Source organism: Acanthopagrus latus, chromosome 1 (genome assembly GCF_904848185.1).
Source record: "Acanthopagrus latus isolate v.2019 chromosome 1, fAcaLat1.1, whole genome shotgun sequence".
NCBI classification, from domain to species: domain Eukaryota; kingdom Metazoa; phylum Chordata; class Actinopteri; order Spariformes; family Sparidae; genus Acanthopagrus; species Acanthopagrus latus.
In genome coordinates, this window is record NC_051039.1 from 21,510,788 (window position 1) to 21,536,238 (window position 25,451).

Sequence of the window (25,451 nt, forward strand, 5' to 3'; positions counted from 1 at the left end):
TTGAGTTGGAAAGTGTCTTGGATTGAGATCATTATGTGGAACAGACAACAACATGTGAGTCTCCTTGTTCACAGCTCATCTCTTTATTCTGATCATTTTTAAGCTTAAATACTCATCTTTGAACTTCCTCTGTGTCTTTGTGTTTCGGTTTCATATCTTAAGGAAAAAAACACACAAACTCTAAATTACCTTGTTGTTGAAAGGTCTGATACAAATAAACTCACCTCCTGAATGATTGCCATTATGGAATAGACACCTGACAATCAGACAATGGAAAAAACATGTGAAATAGTGTTTCTCACACCCTGGAGTGTAAAAATGTAAATACATGTTCCCTATATACCAGAATAATGTGTATGGTAAAGAAAATGAGAGGAGGAGGCAGTGACATAGGGGGCTATTTCTATTTTTCACATCAGAAGTGTGAATGAGTTGTGGAGGAAGCTGTGGGAGAGCAGCACATCACAGACAGCGTGATGTGAAGCAGTGGTTACCAAGATTAAGTAGGTTCAGGAAATATCTGATTGCTCTGCTTCATTCTTGTCTCTTCAACAGCCGGACAGGAACGTATTTTGGCTTTAATGGACAATAACACTGGTGTAATAAAGAGGAGTACAATGAAAATCCAGTTGTGGGCACTCTGTTTCCGAAGCTTGACGTAATGAGCCCTGGCGAACGCACCGGACCCAGATGCTCTGGAGGTCTGCGGTATTACAACAGGAGTCCACCAATCCGTCTCAGGAGGTCAAGACCTTTCAGATTCGCTGCCAGTGCAAGGTGATGTTACAGTAGAATGACAGCCGTGACATGTGCGATCTCCCCTGGCACACTGCAGTTCATCAGGCTCATTGATATCAACAGCAAAATATATCGTGAGTGTAAGGGCTGTGTAATGAGCCAGACTCTGACCTTCATGCCAGCAGCTAGACAGTTACTGACCTTGTGTATTTCAAGAGGGATTATGTGAATACGGTAAGGAGTCGGCATTTAAACTGAGGGATTGAACACAGGTTTACATGGTATAATAAATAGGCAACAGAAATGATAAAAAAAAAAAACAAAAACATGACAGAATACATTCATGACATGTGACAACAAACTGTATGTGACTGGAATCACTGAGTTGTCCAAAAGTATAACTTTCTAACAAAATGTGTGAAATAATGTTAGAATACATAAATTCAGCACTTCTTTGTTGAGAAATCATTGTTTTGTTTTGGTGACACTTGATTTTCATAGTTACTGTGCTGTAAATGTGGCTTCATACTCTCATAATTTGCTGTAATTAGGAGAAAATGTTGAGAAGCTTAATTTAAACCTAATCCATTCAGGTTTCACTAAAACCCTCTTGAAAAGTGCATATTTCCACCTCAAGACAGCCCTTTTCTGTTTCAATACAGTTCTTGCATGCGAGGATGTCAGGTGTCAGTGGAGCAGCACCACCTAGTGGTCTAATCAAGAAAGATGTAACACTGACAGTGTCATACAGCTTATTTTTAAACCTTTTATTATTTTTGTAAGTTTTCTAGTTACATAAAAAGGAACCAAAACATTTAAAAAGCAGATTTGAAACTAGGTACAACATATGAGGAGTTTAATCCCAAACAACATTTCCAGTGAGGAATTCAAAACAAACGTTTCATTCTAGAAAAAGCTAAATTTGTCTTCTTATTAAAATTATGAGTCACCTCAGGACCCAAATAGATTTAGTTTATTCACTGCTGAATCACTTCTTTTTGAAATTATTGACTGATCAAACTCATGGAGTGGGGTTGATTTCTGTATCTGGATATCTGATGCTTTGGAATTAAACCCTTCATATATATTTAAATGACCTAAAAACAGGAAATTACGCCATACAGAAACAACCATAAAAAGGAACCACAACCTTTGAACATTTTAAGCCACGAGGCTGGTTATGACAGATACAAGTTAGCATTGTTTCATGAGTACAAAGAGTATACACATTACAGAAACAAGAGTGAACAAAAAAAACTCTTTTTTTCAAGGGGGCAACAGAAACAAAACTCTGGATCAGCTTAAGAGCCTCCTATCTCCACTGAGCTTTTAAGTATAATTTCAACAATTTTCATCTAAGTCATATCAAAACTGTCTCAACTGTACACAAGAGGATCTGCTGTCTGAAAAGGTTCTGAAAGCTTGTTACCTTCAAGAGCCTCTCTGGCACTTTAAAATGACAAATTGCCAAAACTCCCCTCAAACTGATTGTTATAAAACTCAACACAGTAACACAAAAAAGGTAACAAGTGCTCTCTTCAGGACCTCTTCAGACAAAATATAAAAAGAACACTTCTGTCATCTGTCGGGCAGAGAAGGAAAATTTGACATTTAATGTCCCCTGCTGGCAGAGTTTCAACACAACCACTTTTGGATTCTCTAATTTGTAGTTTTACCAGCCTGAAATGATGTCAAAAGTGAACAGTAAATACCAGTAGTTCTGAGCTGAGCGTTGTCAAAGCAACAATTAACAATTTCAGAAATGGTCTGTGAAGCATAGATGTGCTGCATTGTTTATCTTCAACAGAGGGGCTAAAAACAGGCTGGTGGATAGATAGAGTGAGATATTTCTGTCTTTGGGCCCGACGGTGGAAGGCTTCGAGCTACGCAGTGCACTATAGAGGAGGAGGAGAGGGAGGCGGAGTTGATGATGGAGAGCCGAAGACTGTTAACCATGGGTGGTGTCATCCTCCACAAAGTCTTTGGCCTGCTCCGCTGTGATCACATCGATGTGACTCACCTAAACACATACACAGAATTAATGACCAATCAATGCCTCCATTTCTGCTGCTCTGACTAATCAGTAAATCATTTATGTTATGAAACCTCAACAACTCAAGAGGAAATATTTTTATTTTCACTAAGGCAGCTCAGCAGAACCTGGTTTACAGGGAGAAACTGTGAAGGAGTCAACAATGGAAACACCAACCAACAGTTAGCCTTGAAAACTGTGGCTGTTACTCACGATAAATGTAATATTGTTCACAATTTCACTATTACATTTTATAATTGCAAATGCTGCACATTTACTGTTGACCTTTGTTAAACTTGATGATTTGTAAAATTAAAACAAAGTTGATGAGAATCATTTTGGCACTGCTTAGACCCCCTCCCCCGTCTGTGATACAACTTCTTCAGATAATCTTCAACTTGAATGAATCCTCGTGGACAAACCATGCCCTGCAGCAGGAGACTCACCTTGTTTCTGAATTTGACACCGTAGAACTTGTCAGCAGACTCGAGCAGCTCAGGCCTGAAGGTGGTGGTGATGAACTGGGCGTGGCCTGCCAGCTCGACGATCATGTCTAAAATAGACATGCAGTATAAAGATTGTGATCATGACATTCTTACATTTGTTAGCAATCAAAGATCAAAGTAGAAATCGTTAATTTCTCATAAACAAATGAACCATGATTTGCTGTCATCATCAATGAAAACAATTTTTTAAATACAAAATAGCATCCATTACAACTCCACTGTAAGCTGCAGCCATATATTTCACAGAAATCTGACAATGACAACAAAACTGAAATGATCATAAAGTATTTGCTGTTATTCTGAGGCACAGATTGTATAAAACTGTACAGAAGCCTCTCATTGTTCTTGTTACTCAAGGAGATTCCTTTTCTGTATGTATTTTAACAAGCACATTACCTGAGACGGCCTTCCTGTGCTGGGCATCGAGGGCCTGGTCGATCTCATCAAACAGGTAGAAGGGAGCGGGGTCGCATTTCTGGATGGCAAATATCAGGGCCAGAGCCACCAGAGACTTCTGACCTCCAGACAGCTGCTGCATCTCTCTCATCTCACCTTGCTTCCCTGTGAACGACACCTACAAAACACAGGAGAGGTGGTGTGATTGGACCAGAGGCAGAAACACCTTTTTAAAATGTTGTGCTAGGAACTACATTCATCAGCAACAAAAGAAGGGAAAGTGTCAAAGTGTTAAAATGCAGAAAATGAATGATGGAAGAAAACCCTCACCCTGATGCCGACTCCAGTGAACTGATCAACTGAAGGAACGCTGCTCTGTGAACCGGAGCCCCTCTCACTGTCTGCGCCGCTCTCGCCCTCATCCTGAGACTGGCTGCCTTCAGCATCACCCTTCTTCATCACCAGTGTAGCTTTACCACCTGGCACCAGCTTTTGGAAAACTTCACTGAAGTTCTTTGACACCTGAGTGGGAGAAAATATGGCCGGAAGAAGCATTAAATTAAGTCACTTTAGAAAAATGTATGTAAATGTGAGACAATGTGCAGCTAAATATTACTGATTGCTGGGTGAAAAAAAATGCATCTTATATAACACTAAAATGTTGCCGCAATCATTTAAACTGCTTTATTGTTGCATAGAGTTTGAACTAGAGATGTGCCAATACCATTTGTTCCTTCCAGATATCAAAACCGATTTGAAGTTACACAAGTCACACTTTGTGAATAATGGCTACTTCTGCTGTTAAAAGAAAATCTCCCAAGTTGCACACAGGGGTACTACAGACATTGCAGTGAAGTAGCAGGGTTGTTTCTAATAAATGACGTTGTGACAGATTGGTGCATAGACATCGAAATGTCACAGGATTTTAAAGGAAAAAAAACATATGGAGCCAGAGTGTGCAACACTTTTACTACTTTCCAGTCTACTACCAGTGAGCAGCACCTTATTACAGTCCTTGGCATCAATGCCGTTCTACTTCATAATAGATGTATGTAACCATTTCTGAACAAGGTGTGACATGCCACATACCTGTTTGAAGGTGAGCTGGATGGCCTCGTACTTGCGCAGCTCCAGGACGTTCATGAGCTCCATGATAGATTTGTAGCCACGGTCCAACTCGTCCTGACGCTTGATCAGCTTTTCCTTCTGCTCAGAGAAGTTGACAAACTGGTCCAGAGCTTTCTTGTTGACATGACTGTATTTCTTCAGCTCTGTGTTGCACTGCTCCAGTTTTCGGAACAACTGTTTGGGAGGAAAAAAGATTAAATTATCATTCGGTGGAAGTCAGGCTGGCAGTCAGCCAGTATCTTTAAAAATATTTCTCTAAACACTCTTGTTTTCTCTTGTGAGTCTTGCCTACAATGTGGGTTTTGAGTATCTTAATAATGATTGATTATTATGTATATCATTCTTATCCAGATTAGTAAAATGTTTTCTCATATTCCAGAACTTTCTCTTGACTTGCTCCTCTGAATTGTTCCTGGCAGAGGTTAAAAAATACAGTACAAAAATTATCATCATTAACTGGACCTGTTTTTTCCTCACTGTTGATTTCTTTGTTGTTATTCTATCAATTGTTCTATAAAATTTCAGAAAACGGTGACAAATATCGATTTGTTTCCCAAAGCCCAGGCTCATGTCCTCAGATGTCTTGTTTTGCCCTCAACCCGGAGATATTCAAGAACAAAGGAAAACATTCAAGAAGGTGAAATCTGTTTGAGTTAGAATTTTTTTTCTTAATATTATTACACAAACTAATCAGTGTAGAGATTCTTTAACAAATATATGCACACCAATGTGCATATATTGCACCATATCCACCAATAAACCTGTGTATCAGTATCATCTGCTAAAAAAGTTAACTGTATCCCACTAATGTGTAATGGTACCACTTGTTGACTGAAACAAGGGGCATGAGTCCAGATCCATTATTCATTTCAGAACAAGAATCTAAAAGTGCTTTGCCAGACTCTATTCATATCTGAAGAGGACGTGACCTGATTAATTAAGAACCAGCTTAGCCTGGCTCAAAAGTGACATGCACTCTCCAAACTCTCAAACTATAAATTCATCCGTCTGAATCACTAATGGCAGAGGGAACATGAGCAAGTGCCATTATTACTTGGCCCCCTCATCCACTTCTGCAATCAATGGCACCATCTTATCCGCGAGCAGTGTCCCGTGGAGAAAGATTAACTATGTGGAGTGTTTATGAGAAAGCGTGAGGTTATTTTCAGCACTGTAGAGGAGGGGAGATGACACGCACACACAGACATACTCACACACATTACGAAAGATGCAACTAGGTCCACTAAACTCTGTCTGCTCCCAGAGGCAGTTGGCTAAAAACAAAAAATCAGAGGCAGAACACTAACTAGTGTCTGAGTCACTGGTGAGTGGGTGGGATGTGATGGCCTAAGGCCTTATTCCTTATCAGACCTGGGTCTATTGGTGTGTGTGTATGTATGTGCACACTAAGGTAGTAAGATGGGATGCACAGAAAAACTGACCTTCAATTTACCTACATAGATGCTATTGTTGTTGCTCTTATGTACTGTCAATGTTGCTGCAACAACAACAACAACAACAACAACAGTTTTAGGGACTACAATGTTGTGACTACAAAGTGGAAGCCGGGGCTGGCTTAAGAAAGTTCTGGCAACTCAAGAGGCTCAAAGCTGCAATAATTTTCTTTATATCAACAATTGCTCAAATGATTATGTGTAATGTTCAACCTTGTAGTGACAATCCAACAGAGAATTATCACCTCTCTGCAGTTCTCTCAGCTAGACAGAGGCTTTGAACATCTTTCAGTGCATCATTTTTGGTTTCAAAGCAAGGAAATGTACTCATAGTTTGAGTCTCATTGCTCTTCTCAATAAAAATTTCCAGCCACAGTCAACAGCTGTTTTCAAAGAGAGAGGGGAAAAAAAAGCAAGCTCTCATAAAGACAATGTTTTCTACTTAAAGAGCCAGATATTTCCCTCAGGATTTCAGGGAAGAATACATCAGAGCACAAAGTGTCACAAATGGATACTGGACCTAGATGCTTCCGATAGGCAGAAGCACAACCCTAAAATGGATGCTAATGTTACTCTGTGTTGGCTGAATGTGTAAATAGGTAACTGTTTTGCCATCATATTCAGCATAACATCTTTATCCTTTACCTTAAATATGTGTGATTATAGGTCAGTGTTGCATTTACAGCTTGTTCCCCTAGCAGGGGGAAAGATTGCAAGTTAGGAAGATATCCACTTAATTTGTCTGACTCACACTGCACAGAAGGATGACTTTTCTCCCCCATCACTCCCATTGGAAGCACATGAGCAAGCAAATTCTTAACAGCAAGTATAAACAGGAGGATTGATACCAGCAAGTGCATCCTGACACAATTTTCAAACAGGTAGCTGGCTGTTGTTGGAACATAGACTTTAAAAAATGTAACCTTAAATTATAATATATAAAGCCACTCTTCATCTCTGAATGATTGTGATGATGTTGCCTTAATTAAACATGTAAGCAAGAAACCATCATTCATGTTTGTGTGTGTGTGTGTGTATACCTGTTTGAGTGTGAGGGTCTGGTACTTCTCAAAGGCCTCCTGAGGCAGCGAGCCCAGCTCTCTGATCTTCTTCATGCACTCTTCCTTCTTCTTGAGCAGCATGCCCTGCCTGTTGGTCATCTTCTCCAGCTCCTTGGTGTCGTGGTTGATGGCATCATTTTGCTCCTTCTCAATGTTCTTCCAGCGCTCCATGCTCTTTATGTGGTCCTTGATTTCTCCCTCTGTCTTGTCAATCATAGAATCCAGATCTGGGAAAGAGGATTCAGGAGGCGGTAAGAGTGGTGCAGTAAAAGTCACAGTTTTCATTTCAGATGATACATTTTTGTATACATGTAAGAGGCAACTTGTCTCCGACATTATAAATGCCTATTAGGTACAAGTTTTGTCTTAAGCCTTCATCAACAACCAACTAATGTGGAGGTTACTACCCCCCACCCCCCACCCGCCTTTTGGTGGGAGAAAGACTAAAGAAAACCAGATCGTTCACGTAATCATAAATGGCAAATTGACATGCAAAGAGTTTAGAACAAAGGACTGAATATAATTCCTATTTAAGAAAAGGCTCATGCTGTGAATATGTCTTAATAAGCTATTGGCAGTTATTACATAAGAGTCCATGATAATTAATTCTATTCAGGAACAAGTGCTTTCTGACAACTGTATCCTTGTCTGAGTCACAGCACCACTAGAACATTTATAAAACTGTGTGGCCAGTCTGACTGGAGCAACATATAGTCCTAAATGTGAGTCAAACACATCACAGCAGTTCTCACCATCTGCTGGTGGTACTAACGGGATTGTGTGCAGTTTCTTAACACAGATAGCACAGTTATGGCTAAATGATAAATGAATGAAGATTTTTGATAGCAGCAAGAACATTTTGAAAAAAAATAACCTTTTAAATGGTGACTACTGGTGAGATTAAAAAAAAAGAAAAAAGAAATTCATTTTCAGAATTTCAGAATCAGAATCTAAGACATGAGCCAAAATAGTGTAGAAGTTGACATTGCTGCTTTAAAATATGTTACTACTTCTTTATTATCATGTATAATTTATGGAAACAGAATCTGTTTCAGAATTCAGTGGGCCACATGACATGGAAGCTATGGAGAAAAAAAATCATAACTTCTGCATATTAATATTCATAGAAAATAGAGGATTCACTTAAGTAAAATAAAAAAACAGTGTGTCTCGTTCATCCAGTTTACTAATACAATTTGCTGCTGGTTTGGAGTCACTGGGCCACATAACATGGAAGATATTGAAAAAACTAATTATTTTATATCAATATATTTATGCTAAGTAATTTAATGACGGTCCCTAAATCAGTTTCCAGTGATTCAGCACGAGGCTCTGGGAGGTGAGCTAACCGGCCTCCTGCTGCTCACACTGGGCGAACCTCAGTAAAGTTGCAACTGGGCCCAAGTGAATATCCGCCGAATATCCAACCTAAGACTAACTTCACCCTGGTTCGATGAGTCGTCTGTTGGAGCCTTTGAATAGGATGACGAGGATTTCAGTCACTCAACTTGAATGGTGACTTGTAGAAATGATACAAATAGCAGTAATGACAATAATTATCAATTTCAAGATAACATAGGGTGTAGTGCTTTCACTGTGTGCAACTTAAATTTGCCATTCGTCCGTGATATTAAACCTAGAAAAATATGACTTTTTTTTGCAGTGGCAGCAGCAATTCGTCTTTATAAAACACTTGCAATGCTTTCTTTAGATCTTTCATTCGGGGTATATCGTTTCACAGGAGAGCTTTAACAACCAACAATGGTGTTTTCTGATCAGCTCTGTGGAAAAACTGGGGTCTATGTTTTTTTGAAAGGTTCTGAATGGAAAGTGGGGATTTTTTTTTAAAGCACTTTCCAGCTTTGGTGCATTTGAACGCTTCTCCTTCTACAAGTTGGCTTCACTCATTATGCTGCCACCACTGTCCCAGTGTTGTGTCTTTAGTATAATGGGTACCTTCTGATCGAGCCAAAGTGTCTTTGACACGTTTGTTGATGCCATCCAGTTCAGATGTTGTAGCTGTCAGTACTGTGCCTCCCTCAGTCTCTCGCAGCTCATTCAGCTCCTGTGTCAATGAAAATTAGGCCACATCAGAAAATGAAAAGAGGGTCATGGGCATTCAAAAACCCTTCCTCTGACTTAAATGAATGAAAGCAACGAACGCAAAAAAAAGCACCACTGAGACTCAATCATCTAATAGCAGCAAATGCTAAAATCTCTGAACTTACTGCCTATGCAAAAAAAAAAAATGCATAATTTACTGTAAGAGTAAAATAAAAGACAAAGTAACAGTAACACATCAATGCTACATTTCATAGAACAATCTGTATGCAGAGCTGTAATGATCATGAGACTTAAGACAGGTGTACCTGTTCCACTTGGTCGAGACGCTTCCGTAAGTTCTCATTGAGATATGTTTCCACTCTGGTCATGATGCCCTCCAGCTTAATTCTCTCATTCAACAACTGCCTGTTGTCCTGTGGGTGGTCAACACATAAAAACACAAACAGTTGCTCCTGTCAGGTCTTTATCAGGTGCAGATAATGAAAGACATTAGTACATCCCCAATCTAAAAGTTTATAAAAAAAAAAGTTTTCTTTTGTTCTATGCATCAGATGGCATAAATCTGCTGCACAGAATGATGCCACCAGAGTGCTTGAAATGTGAACTAAATAAAACTGGTGCTAAAAATTGTGTATAAACAGCCTCTGATTAATATCCGCTACATCTGTCGCCGTACAGTCTTTCCCCTGAATTTGGAACAAACACCCCTGTGTCTGAATTCACACAGGCAAACACCAAATTAACAACATCTTCTGACCAAGTGTTATGTTGCAAGTGATATAATTTGACAACCGCCAACACTGGAGAACCATACATGAAAGGCTCCATGTTGCGAAGGCGGAGTTTCTGCGCAACAACAGCAGGAATGGCTGAGAGTTCACTGAGGTGAGGGCTGAGAGCAGCTGGCAGTGTAAGAGAAAGAGGAGGCAACACTGGATCACAGGAACATCCCACTCACAGCTGCTGCTCTTACCTCACTCAGGTCTGTTGAATACACTAGCAGGATGCAATGAGGGATGTGAGACAAAGAAACAACAACGTGTAGGCAACCGCATAGAACTAGATATAAAAACCAAAGGGATGTATACACATGCACTATTTTTAGCTTGTCGTGATATTCTAAGAGGGAATAAACAAAAAAGACAGATACACCCTTTAAATTGATGTCTTACACTGTGGCTGATTTAAAATCAAATAATGCAGTTTATTGTTGTTTATTGTTATTGTTTACTGTTGTTCACATTACTGAGATGTAATAACATTCTAATATATATTATTCTTATATACGTTTCCATATCTGGGTAATTAATTACATCTATAAAATCTATATTTTTTAACCCCAACTCAAAAGAAGAAAAATCAAGTCGAGATCCAAAAGAAAAACACACATTTATGACTTAATTTAGTGATAACAAGATTCTCGACAGATTTTGATTCAGTTCATTTTGAACCTAAACATAAAGAGAAAAGTAGCTCTGTGACGATCTATGCCACATGCAAAGAAAAAACTGACAGATCATAGATGGCTGTTTCGTCTTCTTGCTGACCTGCTGGAGTTGACGAATCTCATCGTTGAGGTCATCGACGCGCCTCTGGTCCTCCAGGCTGAGCTGCGAGAGCAGATCTGTTCCCAGCTCGGCCTTCAGTGACTCCCTAGTGGACTCCATGGCGTGCAGGCTGGCCTCCAGACTTTGGAGACTGCGTTGCTGTAGTGGAAGAAGGAGAAAGAGCCAGACATGAGTGGACTGCACAGATAGATTGTGAGCAGGTAACAAGCTGAACTCTGGTCATAAGATGAGCACCTTGGGCATGAACGTCTTCTCTGACTGCTGCCTCTTCTCTTTCAGCATCTTCATCTCTGACAGAATGCTGTCTCTGGAGGCCTTAAATTTCCTCTGTTGTGTCTCGATCTGCTGCATCTGGTTCATCAGTTGGTCGATTTCATTGTTGATGCGTGGAGGCAGCCATTAAGGAAGTATAAACAAATGTTTATGAACGATTTTAACCTCAGGCAAGACTCAGACTGCTGAAACTGCACACTGTACTTCTTACTTCTACTGCTTAAGAGTTTGACGATAAAGAGTTATACACAAATGAACAAAAGAACAGACTGTTTTCTTAGTGTCTGCTCTCATTAGCAAATAAAAAAGGTCAGAGGACTGCTCGCAGGCTTTTTAGTACAACTCATTGGGTCTGAAAGGGAAGACTGTATCATCACTTATACCAAGGCAGAGGATAGAGGAGGGCTGTGCATACTCATCATTAGGCTAATTTAATAGACAGAGTTATTGATGTTCCACGACTACAACACTCAACTGGGCCTTTGAGGTTTTGTTGGACTCAATAAAAACACTGAAGTCAATCAATCTGCTGATTTAAAAGGGGCCACTGAAAGTCAGAGGACAGCCTTGCCTGTTGCCACAAGCAGATGAAGAAAATAGATGGTTAATGGTAATCTTCTTAATGAATGGAACAGCTGATATCAGGATCACAACTGTCCTTAAATGATTGATCTGTTCTCTGACTCACTGCTGCAGAAGTGAAGGACAAGGGCCGTGTCATCGGCTCAGTCATCCGTTTCCCCTGCCTACTCACACATGTACGTAATGGCCAGGTGCACACATTAAGCTGCATACACAGCACTGGGCTCTGAGTGAGACGCTACCCACGCTCACACAGGTGTGCAAACACACAGATAATCATACCTGAGCGGAAGTGACCACATTCATGAACATACATAACGTACTCGCAGACACAAATCCTTTTTGATCCGCCTGTTTTGCCTTCATGGGCTGTCCAGCAGTGAGTCATGGCTCTGGCCAATATGACCTAATATACTCTAATCCTTCTTGAGCTGCTTAGACCCTCTCAGAGGCCAGCCTGCTGCTGGCTGAGGTGGCTACATAACCTAGATGGATTTAAATTAAAATACAGGCTTAGCCTATTGACAGTACTCTGTTATTGAGTAGCAGCTGCACTCAGGAGTGTTACATCTTTGAATTTGGGTTCCAATTGAGCGGCTCCTTTACGCTATTTTGTGGTATTTGAATTAAAATATGTCTTTACACACAGGAAATGATGATGTCTTCTTTATAGATATTTTTGTTTTTTTAAAAACACTTTAGGTGACAGTGTCTCCGCCTCCATTTGTCCAGGGCTGGGTGCAAAATTCCAGTATCAAGAGTGCCCACACATACCTCATCTGCTGTTTTATTTCAGTATAATCCAGATACAGTCGCTTGCCTTATGAAGCCAACCATCCTTAAAATACTTGTAAAAAATGTGTGGAAAATAGTTTGCAATGAAACTTATTTAACATTTCAGAAAAATCTAATTCCATCTTAAAAAAATAAAACAATTTTCGTCAACTGCGACAAAAAGATGAGGAACAGATTTCTGTTCGGTGACATTAAAGGTGAATAATAAATCTAGAAACATTTCCTCTAATTACATGTACTTCCTGCACACCCCATGAGATGAACACTGACATAATAACTGTTTGGTGACTCAACACATATCACACATCAATATGCCTCAAAAGGGAGGAAAAAATCTTTTTCAGTGATAAAGTGGTCATTTGGTGAAGCATTTAAAGAAACTGCACAACTCACTTTTGAGTAAATTGATTCTAAACTCAGCCAGTCAGCCGACAGAAAGAGAGTGAGTAAGACCTTTAGATAAATGTTTTAATAGAAAGGATATGTTCAATGTTCCTGCGCAGGTTCTCATTGAGCTTGGCTTCCAGCTCACCCAGCTCCTCTTCAGCCTTTCTCATGTCTTTCTGCAGCTCCAGACGAGACTTTCTGGTATCGTAGTAGCCTCCTGTCAGAGCTCCGCGGTGGCTCACCTGGTCACCTAGGAGGTCACAACACAATGTACTGCATAGAAGAGATAAAGAGCATCTACAACACTGGAAGTACAATGACATTTAGTCCTAAATATGTCATTTAATGCTACATAAAAACTGAACAAGGATGCACAAGGTTCAGTGTTCCAAAATCAAGGCAAGGATCCTGAATTAGTGTGCCGACACTACTAAACCTCTTCACATCCACTAAAGGTCAGTTTAACTGGGAACATCTTTCGGGCAGAATTCAAATAATTATAGAGATAATAGTTGTTCCGATGCCTATTTCTGCACTTCTTCTAGCAGATCAATTCATCAGCAAGATAGCACAAATACTGATTATAATGTCAATATTGGATACACTTGAGGGCCCAGAGTAAGCAGCTACATCACCAGGTAGAAAGATACCAAGCCGTGTAAAACTTTTATTTTCTTGTCGTAGTGGTATACTGTGCTGTGTGTCACAGGTCAGCTTACCCTCCAGAGTTATACAATCCATGGTGAAAGCTCTGGCCAGCTGGGTGGAAACTTCCATGCTGCGGCAAATCAGGGTCTTTCCAAACACGTGCTTGAAGGCCTTGTCAAAGTTGGTGCTGTAGCGCAGCTTGCTGATCATGGGGATAGCATCCTTAAGGGGAAAAATATTGTTATGAACAAATTGGCATACAGTATACTACACACATCATCAGACAAAATCTCTCTATCGTGGGATGGGTATTGGTGGAAAGGATGTTTCAAATGCGAAAATCAACAGTAGCCTTGAATAAATAATTGAGGTTCACTCTGTGCTTGACTGCCAACATGGGTCTCTTAAAATATTCAGGTGCTGATTAGCAGAGAATCCTGCATGGTCAAAGTTTTGGCTAACTTTAGTTGTTTCATAGTTAAATATACTCATTTTTGTTTGAGGTCTAAATTGACTACATTCAAGGTTTCAGATGCAATCTATGTATGTTCCTTACGTTGGTCTCTGGGTAGGCAGTGTCCCTGACGTCCAGCTTGGTTAGGGGCAGGAATGTGACTTCTCCCGGCAGGTTCATTTTGTTGAACTCCATTAGTATTTTGGTGCTGACTTCGTCTGTCTCCACTATGTGGTAGAACAGTCTAGAAAATATAAGAGCAGGCAGACAGACACAAAGGAACATCAAAGAAAATGAACAATAAACTTAATAGAGGAGATGGTTTGGAAGTGTTGATGTAAAAAAGACAAATATATGCATATCTGAAACAACTTAACACAACACATTACTACACTCTGATCACTCGAATTGCAAAGAAAACACCCTGCTGATTAAATACACAGGACACATTTGTATCAGCATGCAGTAAGTGGAATCACTGTTAATTTTAAAATCAGACCTTGTGTGTTTTATTGCAAAACTGTAATACCCATCACAAACATGTGATTTTAAAGGAAAACAACACAAAGAGCTAACAGTGAAAATACAAAAAGTTGCCCTCACCTGGTACCAGCAGTCACCTCAACGCAAGTGTAAAAGGCAGGCTCACACTCAAAGTTATTCATGACGATGCCGTGGTAACCATTGATAACATGCTGGTTGATGCCCTTCCGACGAAAATGCTCAAGGACTTTGTTGATGCTGTCAATGCCATTCAGGATAGCCTGGAGGGCCACAAGAGACAAGAATGATTCTCACCTTGATTAAAAGATTATATTTGATCCTACAATTGGTAAATGACACTCAACATTGGAACATATTTTCCATACTAATTAGGGTTGTTGCGATTTTGATCCTAAATTGAAAACTGATCAAAATAAGTTTTCTGTTTTGATCATCAAATTCAAAAACATAACCAGCAAGTCTTTCAGCATTCTTTTTCTCTCCAACCCCAGCTATTTGCGTGTGTCCATCTCCTGTCCTAAGGGGAAAAAGCACTTGAGTTGCAGATGTCGAAGAACTTAAAAGTGTTACAATTAAAAGGTGCAGTGTGTACGATTTATTGGCGTCTAGCTGTGCTGTGCAGATTACGGCCTCCCTCCTCTCATTCTACCATTCATTGGCTGCTGCAAAATTGAAAGAATTGAAAATCTCTAGAGCCAGTGTTTGGTTTGTCCTCTTTGGGCTACTGCAGAAATATCTTAGTGCAACATGCAGACTCTATGGAAGAGGACCTGCTCCCTCTGTAAAAAAAAACCCCAAAAGGCTCATTCTAAGGTTATGAATACACAATTCTTAGTTTCAGGACATTAAAAACAAGTCAAAACATTTTCATAAATATTATGTTCCATTACCTGATAAATTGCCATAAATCCTATACACTGGTGTTTTAATACCACACAAGTTGTTTTAACAGATGAACCCTTGAATTTGTAATACATTTTTGTATTACCGACAAATACAATGTAGCTAATACTGTGAGGCACAGTATGACAAAGTTGTGTTTTGCAACGTCGTGCCTGTACTGTGAGAGGCCAGATCGCATTCAACAAAGGCTGGAGACAAGATGAGTCAGCCGGGACCAATGAAAGAAAAATAAATGCAGGATATTTGTCCATGAAGCCACTAACAGCCTCCTTTCATCTGAGCAGACATTATTCAGAAGTGATATTTGATTGATGTATCTGCCCAGAAGAGCTGGCAGTTATTGCATGGGGCAGAGAGGAGTGAGTCATATGTAAATTTAGCTAGCTATGATACGGTGCCAGTGGAGAGGCAGATGAATGGTTCTATTTGATATACCTATCCTGACAACTGGCTGAGTCACAAAGTGAGTCCTTCGCAGTGTTCAGGTGGGCTCTTTCAGGGGAGACACTTTTTCACTCTGGTTTGATTTATCTTCACTTGCCCATTTCCTCTCTCAGCATACAGCTCAGCAAGTAAGCACATGTGTAAAGGTTTGATAGACATGTGGCAAGTCTATCTCAGGCTTGCAAGTGTCATCCTGAGATGAGGTGTCTGTGTGTATGTCCAGACAATAGCATCAGATATCCTGCAGCTGCGTTATGCAAGTCAATAATTACGCAGCCATGTACAGTGACACGAACCTTGCCGGTGGCGGCTCGAAGGAGCTGCTGTTTCTTCTCCAGGTCCTCTCGTTTGGCTGCCAGTGCCTGCTGCTCTGCGTTCTCCTCACGCCACAGGTAGCTGGACAGACACAGATAATCACACACTGTTACACTTATGTCACCAGAAAGAACAGAACCAAACTGCAGCCATGATACTCACAGACAAACAAATCATGACAATCTTTTTAAAAGTAAATAATATATCAATAAATACTAACTGATTTTATGTTTGAGAGGTACTTCTCTTCATATAAATAAGTAGAAACACAGCAAATGTGTCCTTAACTGCAGATTCTATATATATGTGCAGCATTGAGTAAATAACTTTTAATAAATTTCACATTATTTCAAATCATTTTTGTCCATTTGTTATTATTCTCAAGTAAAACAGAATTGCATAAATCAAATTTCAATAGTGAAAATGATAAAGCTTCCAAAACACTGCCCATATTCTATTCATTAAGGTAATAGTTTTGTTTTGTTTTATTCATATTTTAAGCTCATGCACTGCTAACAGCTTGCAGCTGTGGCATCAGCATGTTGTGCTCCTTCTCTCAAAGCTGCTATTATACTGCCTTTTTCACCCACTTCACCTCCACAATGAATCACAATGAAATGGAAGGTGCACGATAGAGTCAATATCAGATGCAAAATATTGATGACATCTGTTTCCTTTAGTGATGGAAATGAGTATCCGTTATTGAATTCAGTGTAATTAATTTTTTTGTAAAGATCACTTAAATTAAAAAAAAAAAAAACATCTTTTGCCTTGAGTCCGTTGCCTCAATTGCGGCAAGACTTGAATGGAAATGCTCTGTTGTGTTTCAAGAGGCAGACAAGCATCTGTCTTGACTTAGTTTTCACCACAAAGCCGCAACACAATTCATCCACACTGTAAGACCTTTAAAACCCAAAAAGGTGTCTGGCAGCAGAGACACGATGCATCATCCTCTCTGTTATATAAATAAAGCTCGTTGTTTGAGGGGACAGAGAAGGCCCAGTGATATTCACAGAGGACAATACTCTGGTAAGTAACTAAAGGTTGGCATGTTGGCTTAAAGAAGGGGTAAACAATTCAACATTAAATCTTAATCCAAAAGGCAGGCATGACTCATGTAAGGATGAATGTGAACTCAACTGATGCTATACAAAACAAACAAGAAGCATGAGCACGAGCCAAGGTTGAAAGTCCAAGATGTGAGATCAAAGAGAAGGTTAGAGGGATAGGGAAGGTTCTTACTTTCTTTCGCTCTGCAGCTCATCTTTCTTGTTCTTCACTTCATAATACTTTTTGTCCAGTTCTTCAACACGGTTCTTGACCTCATTTAGATCTTGATCGAGTTTCTAAAAGAGACAACATGAAAGTAAATCTGATACACAGTCAAGAGGCAAGAGGTTAGATTTAATCTGCAGAAAGCTTTTAAAGGAATTAAATGAGAAATATATCAAACAGTGGCATCCAGCAGTCCCTTTAAAATACACCCAATAGTTATATTCTTATAAAGCAGTTTACATGGCTAATAGAGAAGAAATTCAACCTACATTCTTAAAAAGTAGCCATACTCCCTTTGGAAAACTTACCAGAGTGACAATAACATCAGCGTATCCTAAATATCTTAATCAGAAAATATTGCATTCCGAATAAGGAACATTCTGTAACATAAGGAACCTGATACACTTTAGGAAAATAACTGAATGTGTTATCGCCATGTCTGAAATTCCTTTCACCGAAATGATTAGTACACACTGTCCTAATAATAGTAAGAGAGGCATTTGGATTAATTTCACCTTAGCTACAAAAAGTGATAACTTCTTCAGCTGCATCTCCCTCTAAAATTGATTCTGAAAAAACAGATTGAGGACCACATCATCTTCACAGAGAAGTGGAGTGGTACTGTAACAGTTTCGGGCGGTCTTACATTGTACTGCTCGAGGTTCTTCTCCTTGTTGGTCTCTGTGTCCTCCAGGTCTTTGTGAATGGCTGCAATCTGCCTCTTTTTATCATTGATGGCCTGGTCCAAAGACTTCAGCTCCTTCTTGATCCACTTGTCCCTCTCCTCCTTGGAGGTGAACTGGCTGCCACGGCCCTGCTTGGCATACAGATCTGTCCTCTCCTGTGTAGCCTGGGCCAGTCTTGAATAAAGTGTATCCATGGAAAGTGTTACAAATTCTACAAGTTCACACAGGAAGCCACTGTACTGCTAACTGTACATGTGGATGCGTGCATATTTACATTTCAATTACTCTATGCATGTGCCCTTTTACTTTACAGGAGAAGCCACAAATATATCATGTGCATCGACCTCCTGATCTCTCCCCATTAAAATGTATTTAAAGCGTGATGACTGACTCATCAAGCTATACCTAGTCACAGGCTGCTCAAGGGACTGTAGCTGAGAATGAGTCATCCCTACCTCGATATGCCCCGCTCCTCTTTTTCCTTCACCATGTTGAATTTGGGTTCAGTCTCCTGCAGCTCTTTTTGCTTTTCCTCGATTTTCTCCAGCAGTTTCTGTCGCTCCTTCAGCAGGCGTTTCTGGAAGAGCAAGAGCATACCACTTTACCAAACAAAGAAGAGACACCTGAATGGTCTGCTGTGTGAGAGGAAGACGGCAGAGGGATGCTTTAAAAAAAAAGTACAAACATTTATTTTCATATCTTTCCCACATATCTAATATCTATATCTGCTCCTGCCACATCATAATGGTCCAACAGTTAAGATAAGTCTAAGTGTTTACACAATTGGTGAAAATGCCAAAACAAGAATACCAACAGCTCCACAAATCGTATCCTGTGTTACTCAGATGCCATTTTCATATTATAATCATAAAGTAACTCCTGCCTTTTTGCCAACGTGATGATGGATGGCGATATATATAGATATAGATTGTTACGACCGGCTCGTGCCTGGGGCCGTCACAAGATATATATAGATATATAGATATATATAGATATATATAGATATATAGATATATAGATATAGATATATAGATATAGATATATAGATATAGATATATAGATATAGATATATAGATATATAGATATAGATATAGATAGATAGATAGATAAACAACAGTAGCCTGCTGGTTTTGACATATTTTTTGATGTGGGTGGTGATGGCAAGATGTCACCCCATAGGTCTTCCTCCACTTTCGCTGTCATGTCAATGCCACTGCAAATGAGAACCATCAGAAACTATTGACGCAGTTCTACTTCCCTTGCTTTTCATTTTGCTCCAATAACTTTTGGCGGATGCTGTGCCAGCCATCGCCAGGTGGGCTTCATCCAACCAACAAGCCAGCAAGCGGCCTGGGACCCATCACGGTTCACACACAGACTGAGCCAATAAAGCCGTTCTGCATGATTATCGTCCTTATATTCACACGTGCACACAAACACACACTGAACACAAGGCCATACGGAGAGCGATCCATGCCAGCTCTGTACACAACCTGGTGCCAGAAATGATGTATAGTGGAGCTGATGGAAAAGAGTTTGATGCACAGGCTGGTGCTTCCTCTGCTATTCTGCTGTTTGTCAATTCATCTAAGCAAATGTCCCACTGAAAGATTTAGCACTAAAAACTGTCTGTACAATAGGCCAACTCCTTTTCAGAGGGAACTTAAATTTAACACAGACTATTATATATAGATCAGTCTTTCTTGATTAGTTGATTAAGTGATTAAGTTAATCAACCAATCAACATTACTGGCCTATCACATATATATTGGTATCTGCATAGAAGTTGTGCAGTATGCACGGATATCAAAACACAGAACATTTGCTGGTAAGCTTTCAAAACCTGTTCCCCAATTCTTAATCCAATAGTTCAACTGAACTTTGAGGGCAAATAACAAACCTGTTCACAAGTGCCGCACTTTCCAACTGCTAACATGGGCGAGCAGAGTGGTTTAAATTATAAAAACATGGCCATCCGTCTCTACAGACACTACCGTTGCAGGGGAAGGGGGAGGGGGATTTGTTGCTGGTGCAGCATCACGTGTGCAGAGTGACGCAGATGGGAGGCTTCCGTACCCTCTGTTCGCTGTTGCCTGCCAGCTCGTCCTGCAGGTCCTTGGCCTTCAGCTCGAGCTTGGTCCTCTGCTTGATCTGCTCCTGGCGCTCCGCCGATAGTTGCTCCCTCTCCTCCTTCATGGCTGAGATCTTTGACTTCAGCTCTCGCACCACACGCTCTGTCTCCTACAGAAAAGGAGCCAAAATTATGAAAAAAGCTGTGAGATTCAATTCAACAGAGTGTAAAACAACAACTGACTTACTCTTCAGTGATTAATCAACTCTGTATTCATTTACCAAGGCTGCATTCTGTCTGCAAATTTGGATACATTAGCCCTCTTACAGTATGTTAAATAAATGATGTATTAATTTGTTTTAATTGCAATGCACTCTCATCAAGTATATGAACAGTTAAAATCAGACTGTCTGCTTACAACCAGAGGCCAAAATGAACACTGGTTCTAATTTTTTAGGTTTTGCAGCCTTGATAATGGCTGGATTTAAATTCAGTAACATCATTTATAATCTCTCTTTACAGCCACATCCTGTAGTGACACTGTAATCCACAAACTGGTTCTGTGATGAATAAATTGATCCATACTATAAATCTTCCACATCGTAAAAACTCTTAACAATTGAAATTGCTCTATATGTTCTGCAAGTTGGATTTCTTTACCTCTACTTTGTCTCGGGCATCTTGCTGAGCATCTCGCAGCTGTCTGGATTTGTCCCCACAAGTCTCTCTCTTGGACGACAGCTGAAAAATAAAAAAAATACAATTGTTTTGATTTTGATGCTTAACACAACAGAGGAGGGAGCATTTAACATTTAGGGTCAGCAGGATACAATGACAAGTGAATTCTTGCATTGATTTATATTTGAACAAGGATCACTTTTTTTAACCAACTGACCTTTGAATGACTGCATACCTGTTCAACTAGTCTCAGCCAAACTCTGATTAATATTCTGTATTATATTTGCATGTGTAAGACATGAACGAATAATGGGTAATGTTGGGTAATTTCCAACTCTCTCACCCAAACAAAAAACACAAACCTCGTCCAGTTTGGCGCGGGTTTCATTCAGCTCCTGGTTGTAGATGGTGTACTCCAAGGCTCTTCTCATCTTGTCCCACTTCTGGTACTGAGCCAGTTCCTCCTTCTCATCCTCCAGGGTGTGCAGACGCTCCTCAATGTACTTCAACAGCTCGTTGATCTTCTCTCGCTTCCCCTCTGAGAAACACACACACACACGTTGCTTTTTAAAAATGTACGCCACTAACTGCACACCTCATATTCTGGAACTGGCCTTTTTGACTAAAATTATAATTTAATGGTGAATGCTATTTAAATACTGATTTTAAATTGTGTAATTGTAACACACAAATGACCATGAACCTTTTCATAAAACCTTTAAGTGTAACCAAGTGGCTGTCACTCTGTGACTCAATCCCTTTAAATGTGAACAAAGGGTATAGAATCAGCAATAATAATTCTTGGCAGTTTGTGAAACAATGACATTAAAGAGTGTTTACCGGTCTCTTTCATGAGAGAAATACTCTCCTCCTTGCGCTCATCATACACACGTGTCCCTGCCACCTCTCTCAGCAGCTTCAGACGCTGGGAGTCCGGTGCTGTGGCCATTTGGTTGATCTGCATGAAATATTGACATAACGTGAGATTGAATACCCTGCTGCTCAATGTAGTACTGACATTCTGTTTAAAAAGTCATGCATAAATGATTTCTTGTCATGTTGGTAACAAGACAGAAAAAGTAAGGAACAGTTAACACTCTTTTTGGAGCCCTGTCAAATGCTGCAGTGACATACTAACCTATGACAAACAAACTATAATGTGCTAAACGTGTGAGGTTGGCATCTACTCCGTTCTCACCTTTCCCTGCTTGACAATGTAGTAGGGGTTACTGCGAGAGAAGCCGGCACTCTCCAGGAGGTTCATGACATCATTCTTACTGCAACGATCACAGACGCAATCAAAGAAGTGATTACACTGATTCACAGAGCTGTTATTTCCTTTGATTACATGGACAGTTGGCCCACAGCAATACTTACGTCACCATCTTCTTGTCTAAGAAGTACTGGTCCTTCTTTGCACCAATGACACGGCGAAGGGAGACTTCCTCTTTGTCGATCTAGAGGGAAAGAAATTTATTGCTGGTCAAGAGGAGAATCACGCACACAACAGCAACAGGTTATGTCACACTATTACATGGCTGCATGATTACAGTTTTACATCCAGGTAAAAGCAATACTTTAATATAAGGATTGTAAGACAGTAAAGACAAAATTTCAAAAGGTGGTGGCACATCTGGTTCTTTGCCACATGCATAGGTTGTATTATATACGAGTCTTATAAGTTTCTTAAGTGTCGTACAACTACATGTGTAAAATCTGTTCCATTCTCAAACTTTTTATAAATTCGGTTGGTCATCTGGAAGTTAAATGTTACAACTGTTATGCTGATTTAGCACAAGAGTTGCTCACTAAAGCACCAGTGCAACTGCTGACCAATAGGGGAATTAAATTCACCGTAACAATATATACATTTAGGCTTAAATTGGCCAAGCTAGCTGGCATGCAATATACCAGTACACTCTAGCTTTGGTGCTTTACAAATCAGAGCAACAGAGTATTTGTCAAATACTAATTGACAAGACTTTTCTTAAGGTCAGAAAGAATAAATCAGTGTGTGTGCAGAAAGAGTAAAGAGATTAATATGAACTGTTTGCCATTCCTACCGGCAGCCGGTTGTCAGAGTTGTCAAATATAATCTCCACAAAAGCTGAAATGACACGAGGACCAGTTCCCTCCTACAGTGACAGGGAGAAAATACATGTTCAATACAAAAAATAAATGTTTTCACATATGAATAGTGCTTGCCTTTTATTTTTATCTCAAACTTCTATACAAACAAACTCATAATTTTAACAGAAATGCAACTAATCATGTAAGGACTTTCGTAATCCCTTACATAATATGAGGAAGTTATGAAAGTTTTTGTCAGCGTAAGCATGTCTGACAAGGAATTAGAACACATTCACTGCGTCTGGGGGGCACTTCATTTGCAGTCACTGGGATCTGTAGTGGGTCTGACATTTGCCCTTTACTTACATGGAGCAGGGCCAGGCGCTGTTCAGGTCGCAGGTGACTGAACTCATCACTGAGCACAAACTGGATGGCTAAGAAAACAGAGAGGAGACACAGTTTTAGAGAACAAAAACACTGAGGGAAAATTGTCTGACAGCTGTGTTGTATAATCATTTGAGGCCATCTTACCATAGAAAAAGTTACTTTTTCCTGACCCATTTCTTCCAACTGTAACAGAAAAGAAACACAGAATGAGGACATGGTAAGGTATGTCCACAGCCACCTCCATGAGACAAGTCTTTAGAGTACCAATATTGGCTGAGAGCTTGTATAGGTGCATTCAAAGTACACCCAGATATAATTTCAATATAAATATATCACACAAAAAAACATGAGTGGACAGTTGAAGTCAAGCACATACACACCAATGACATTGTGCTTTGGACTGAAAGGGTCTACCACCGTTTGGTCCCTGTAACTTCGGAACCCCTGGATGATGACCTGCACAAGAACCCAGAGACCACCGTAAGTAAAAAGGTCATTCAACATCCTCATATTGAGGTTTGCGTTAAATGTACTGTACCAAGACGTGATTATGTGAAGCTAATAGACAGGAGCGTTTCCTAAATGCAGCTTTATAACAACCTGTGCCCTCGTATGCAAAGTCGACTGAGCTGTAATGTTACAACTTGTGTGCCAAGCGCAGCATCACATAGATCATACGCGGTGTACGACTTCCACCGGGGCCTTTACGTTACTGTCGGCTCCTGTACGGGCTACTTTTCATTCAGGACGTAAACGCTTTGCATACTTATTGACAAAGAAATAAATAGTTTAACCTACCACAATACTATCAACGCTCATATTTACATGTAATGAAATTCTGTGTTAAGTGGTACTGTGCAACATTAATAGAAACGAGACAAATCCGCTAACAGAACGTTAGCCTTGCACGTTAGCGTTAGCTTAGCATCCCGAGAAGGAGAACGGGCTGTCCAATTCAAGATTGATCAATGTAGCCTTAGCTAGCTTTAGCAAGCCGGCTCTTAAACTTGTTGCCGTCTTTGGTGCGATTTTTCTTAGCAATGCAAACATATTAACGTTAGACTGTGTGCGAGACCTCGTTATTCCGGTGACAATCACTCTATATGACAATGTTAACATAGCCTTATTATCGATAGGCCAGTGATAGCCTGCAACAAGCACAAGTCTGATGCCGTTAGCTTACCTGTTTGATGTACATGGCTGTCTAAGCAGGCTGTCTCCTTGGCTGAATTTGGAGATATGCTCCCCTCCTCCACTAAATTGGAGAAGCCGGGTGTTTAATAACCCAAACTCAACAAAATATTCGAAATAAATGCATTCAAATTTGGTGAAACCCTGTGTGGCAACAGAGAATAACATGGAAAATGGCGGCGGGGGCGGGATAAAATGGACAATACCATTGTGTGAAAACAGGGTTGTAGTAATAAATGTATACTAGATTATATGCAATAGTGAAATTATTTAGACCGAATCCGTCAACGGAAAAGCAGCATACACGTTCATACATGACGGTTACCTTTTAGTCACTATACAAATTTACGTAAATAATATGTTTGACACGACGTTGTATTTTGACCTCCCTATTTGTACAGTTGGTACAGTCTTCCTGTCTGTCTTCTAGGCGCCAAAGACAGAAAAGTGTGGATGACACACTACGTGCAAATAGAAGGAAAGTAAAAAAAAAAAACAACAACCCGTCAATAGATAACGGTAGCTTTAATAATTATTAACAAATGCAACGCTTTATTATATCTGTGAATTTTATTAGCACACTGCCAATCTGATTATAATGGGACTTTTGACTTTTTTTTCTTTTTCTTTCACCTTGTTTAGAATAATCTAATGCATTAGTTTTCATTAAGTTTTCCACTTACACTAACATGTTGACCAGTAATCTAGAATTCTGACTGAATGGTGCTGTTCTATATCTGCTTCTGAAGGCCAGTGCAGTCACTGCAGGTGTCACTGTTGCCCCTCCAGTTGTATGTATGCCTGTTCTGCCAGAAGTTCTACTCTAAATGCAAAGTCTATG

General features: G+C 39.9%; 1 protein-coding gene across 1 annotated transcript; it reads right to left on the reverse strand.

Annotated features, from left to right (window-relative positions):
• Positions 1-1,484: 1,484 nt before the first annotated feature.
• smc3 (structural maintenance of chromosomes 3) lies at positions 1,485-24,797 on the reverse strand. The gene is made up of 29 exons (XM_037101686.1): positions 24,603-24,797; positions 23,800-23,875; positions 23,564-23,602; positions 23,399-23,466; positions 23,026-23,097; positions 22,340-22,419; positions 22,161-22,239; positions 21,803-21,920; positions 21,325-21,500; positions 20,945-21,025; positions 20,290-20,454; positions 18,669-18,790; positions 18,174-18,387; positions 17,495-17,598; positions 16,234-16,333; positions 14,690-14,850; positions 14,189-14,330; positions 13,704-13,854; positions 13,082-13,234; positions 11,182-11,333; positions 10,927-11,085; positions 9,685-9,792; positions 9,272-9,380; positions 7,295-7,542; positions 4,762-4,974; positions 4,003-4,194; positions 3,673-3,850; positions 3,217-3,323; positions 1,485-2,758 (listed from the first exon to the last, which is right to left on the reverse strand). The coding sequence occupies exons 1-29, from the start codon at positions 24,615-24,617 to the stop codon at positions 2,687-2,689; spliced, it is 3,654 nt and encodes a 1,217-aa protein (XP_036957581.1). The 5' UTR covers positions 24,618-24,797; the 3' UTR covers positions 1,485-2,686.
• Positions 24,798-25,451: the final 654 nt, after the last annotated feature.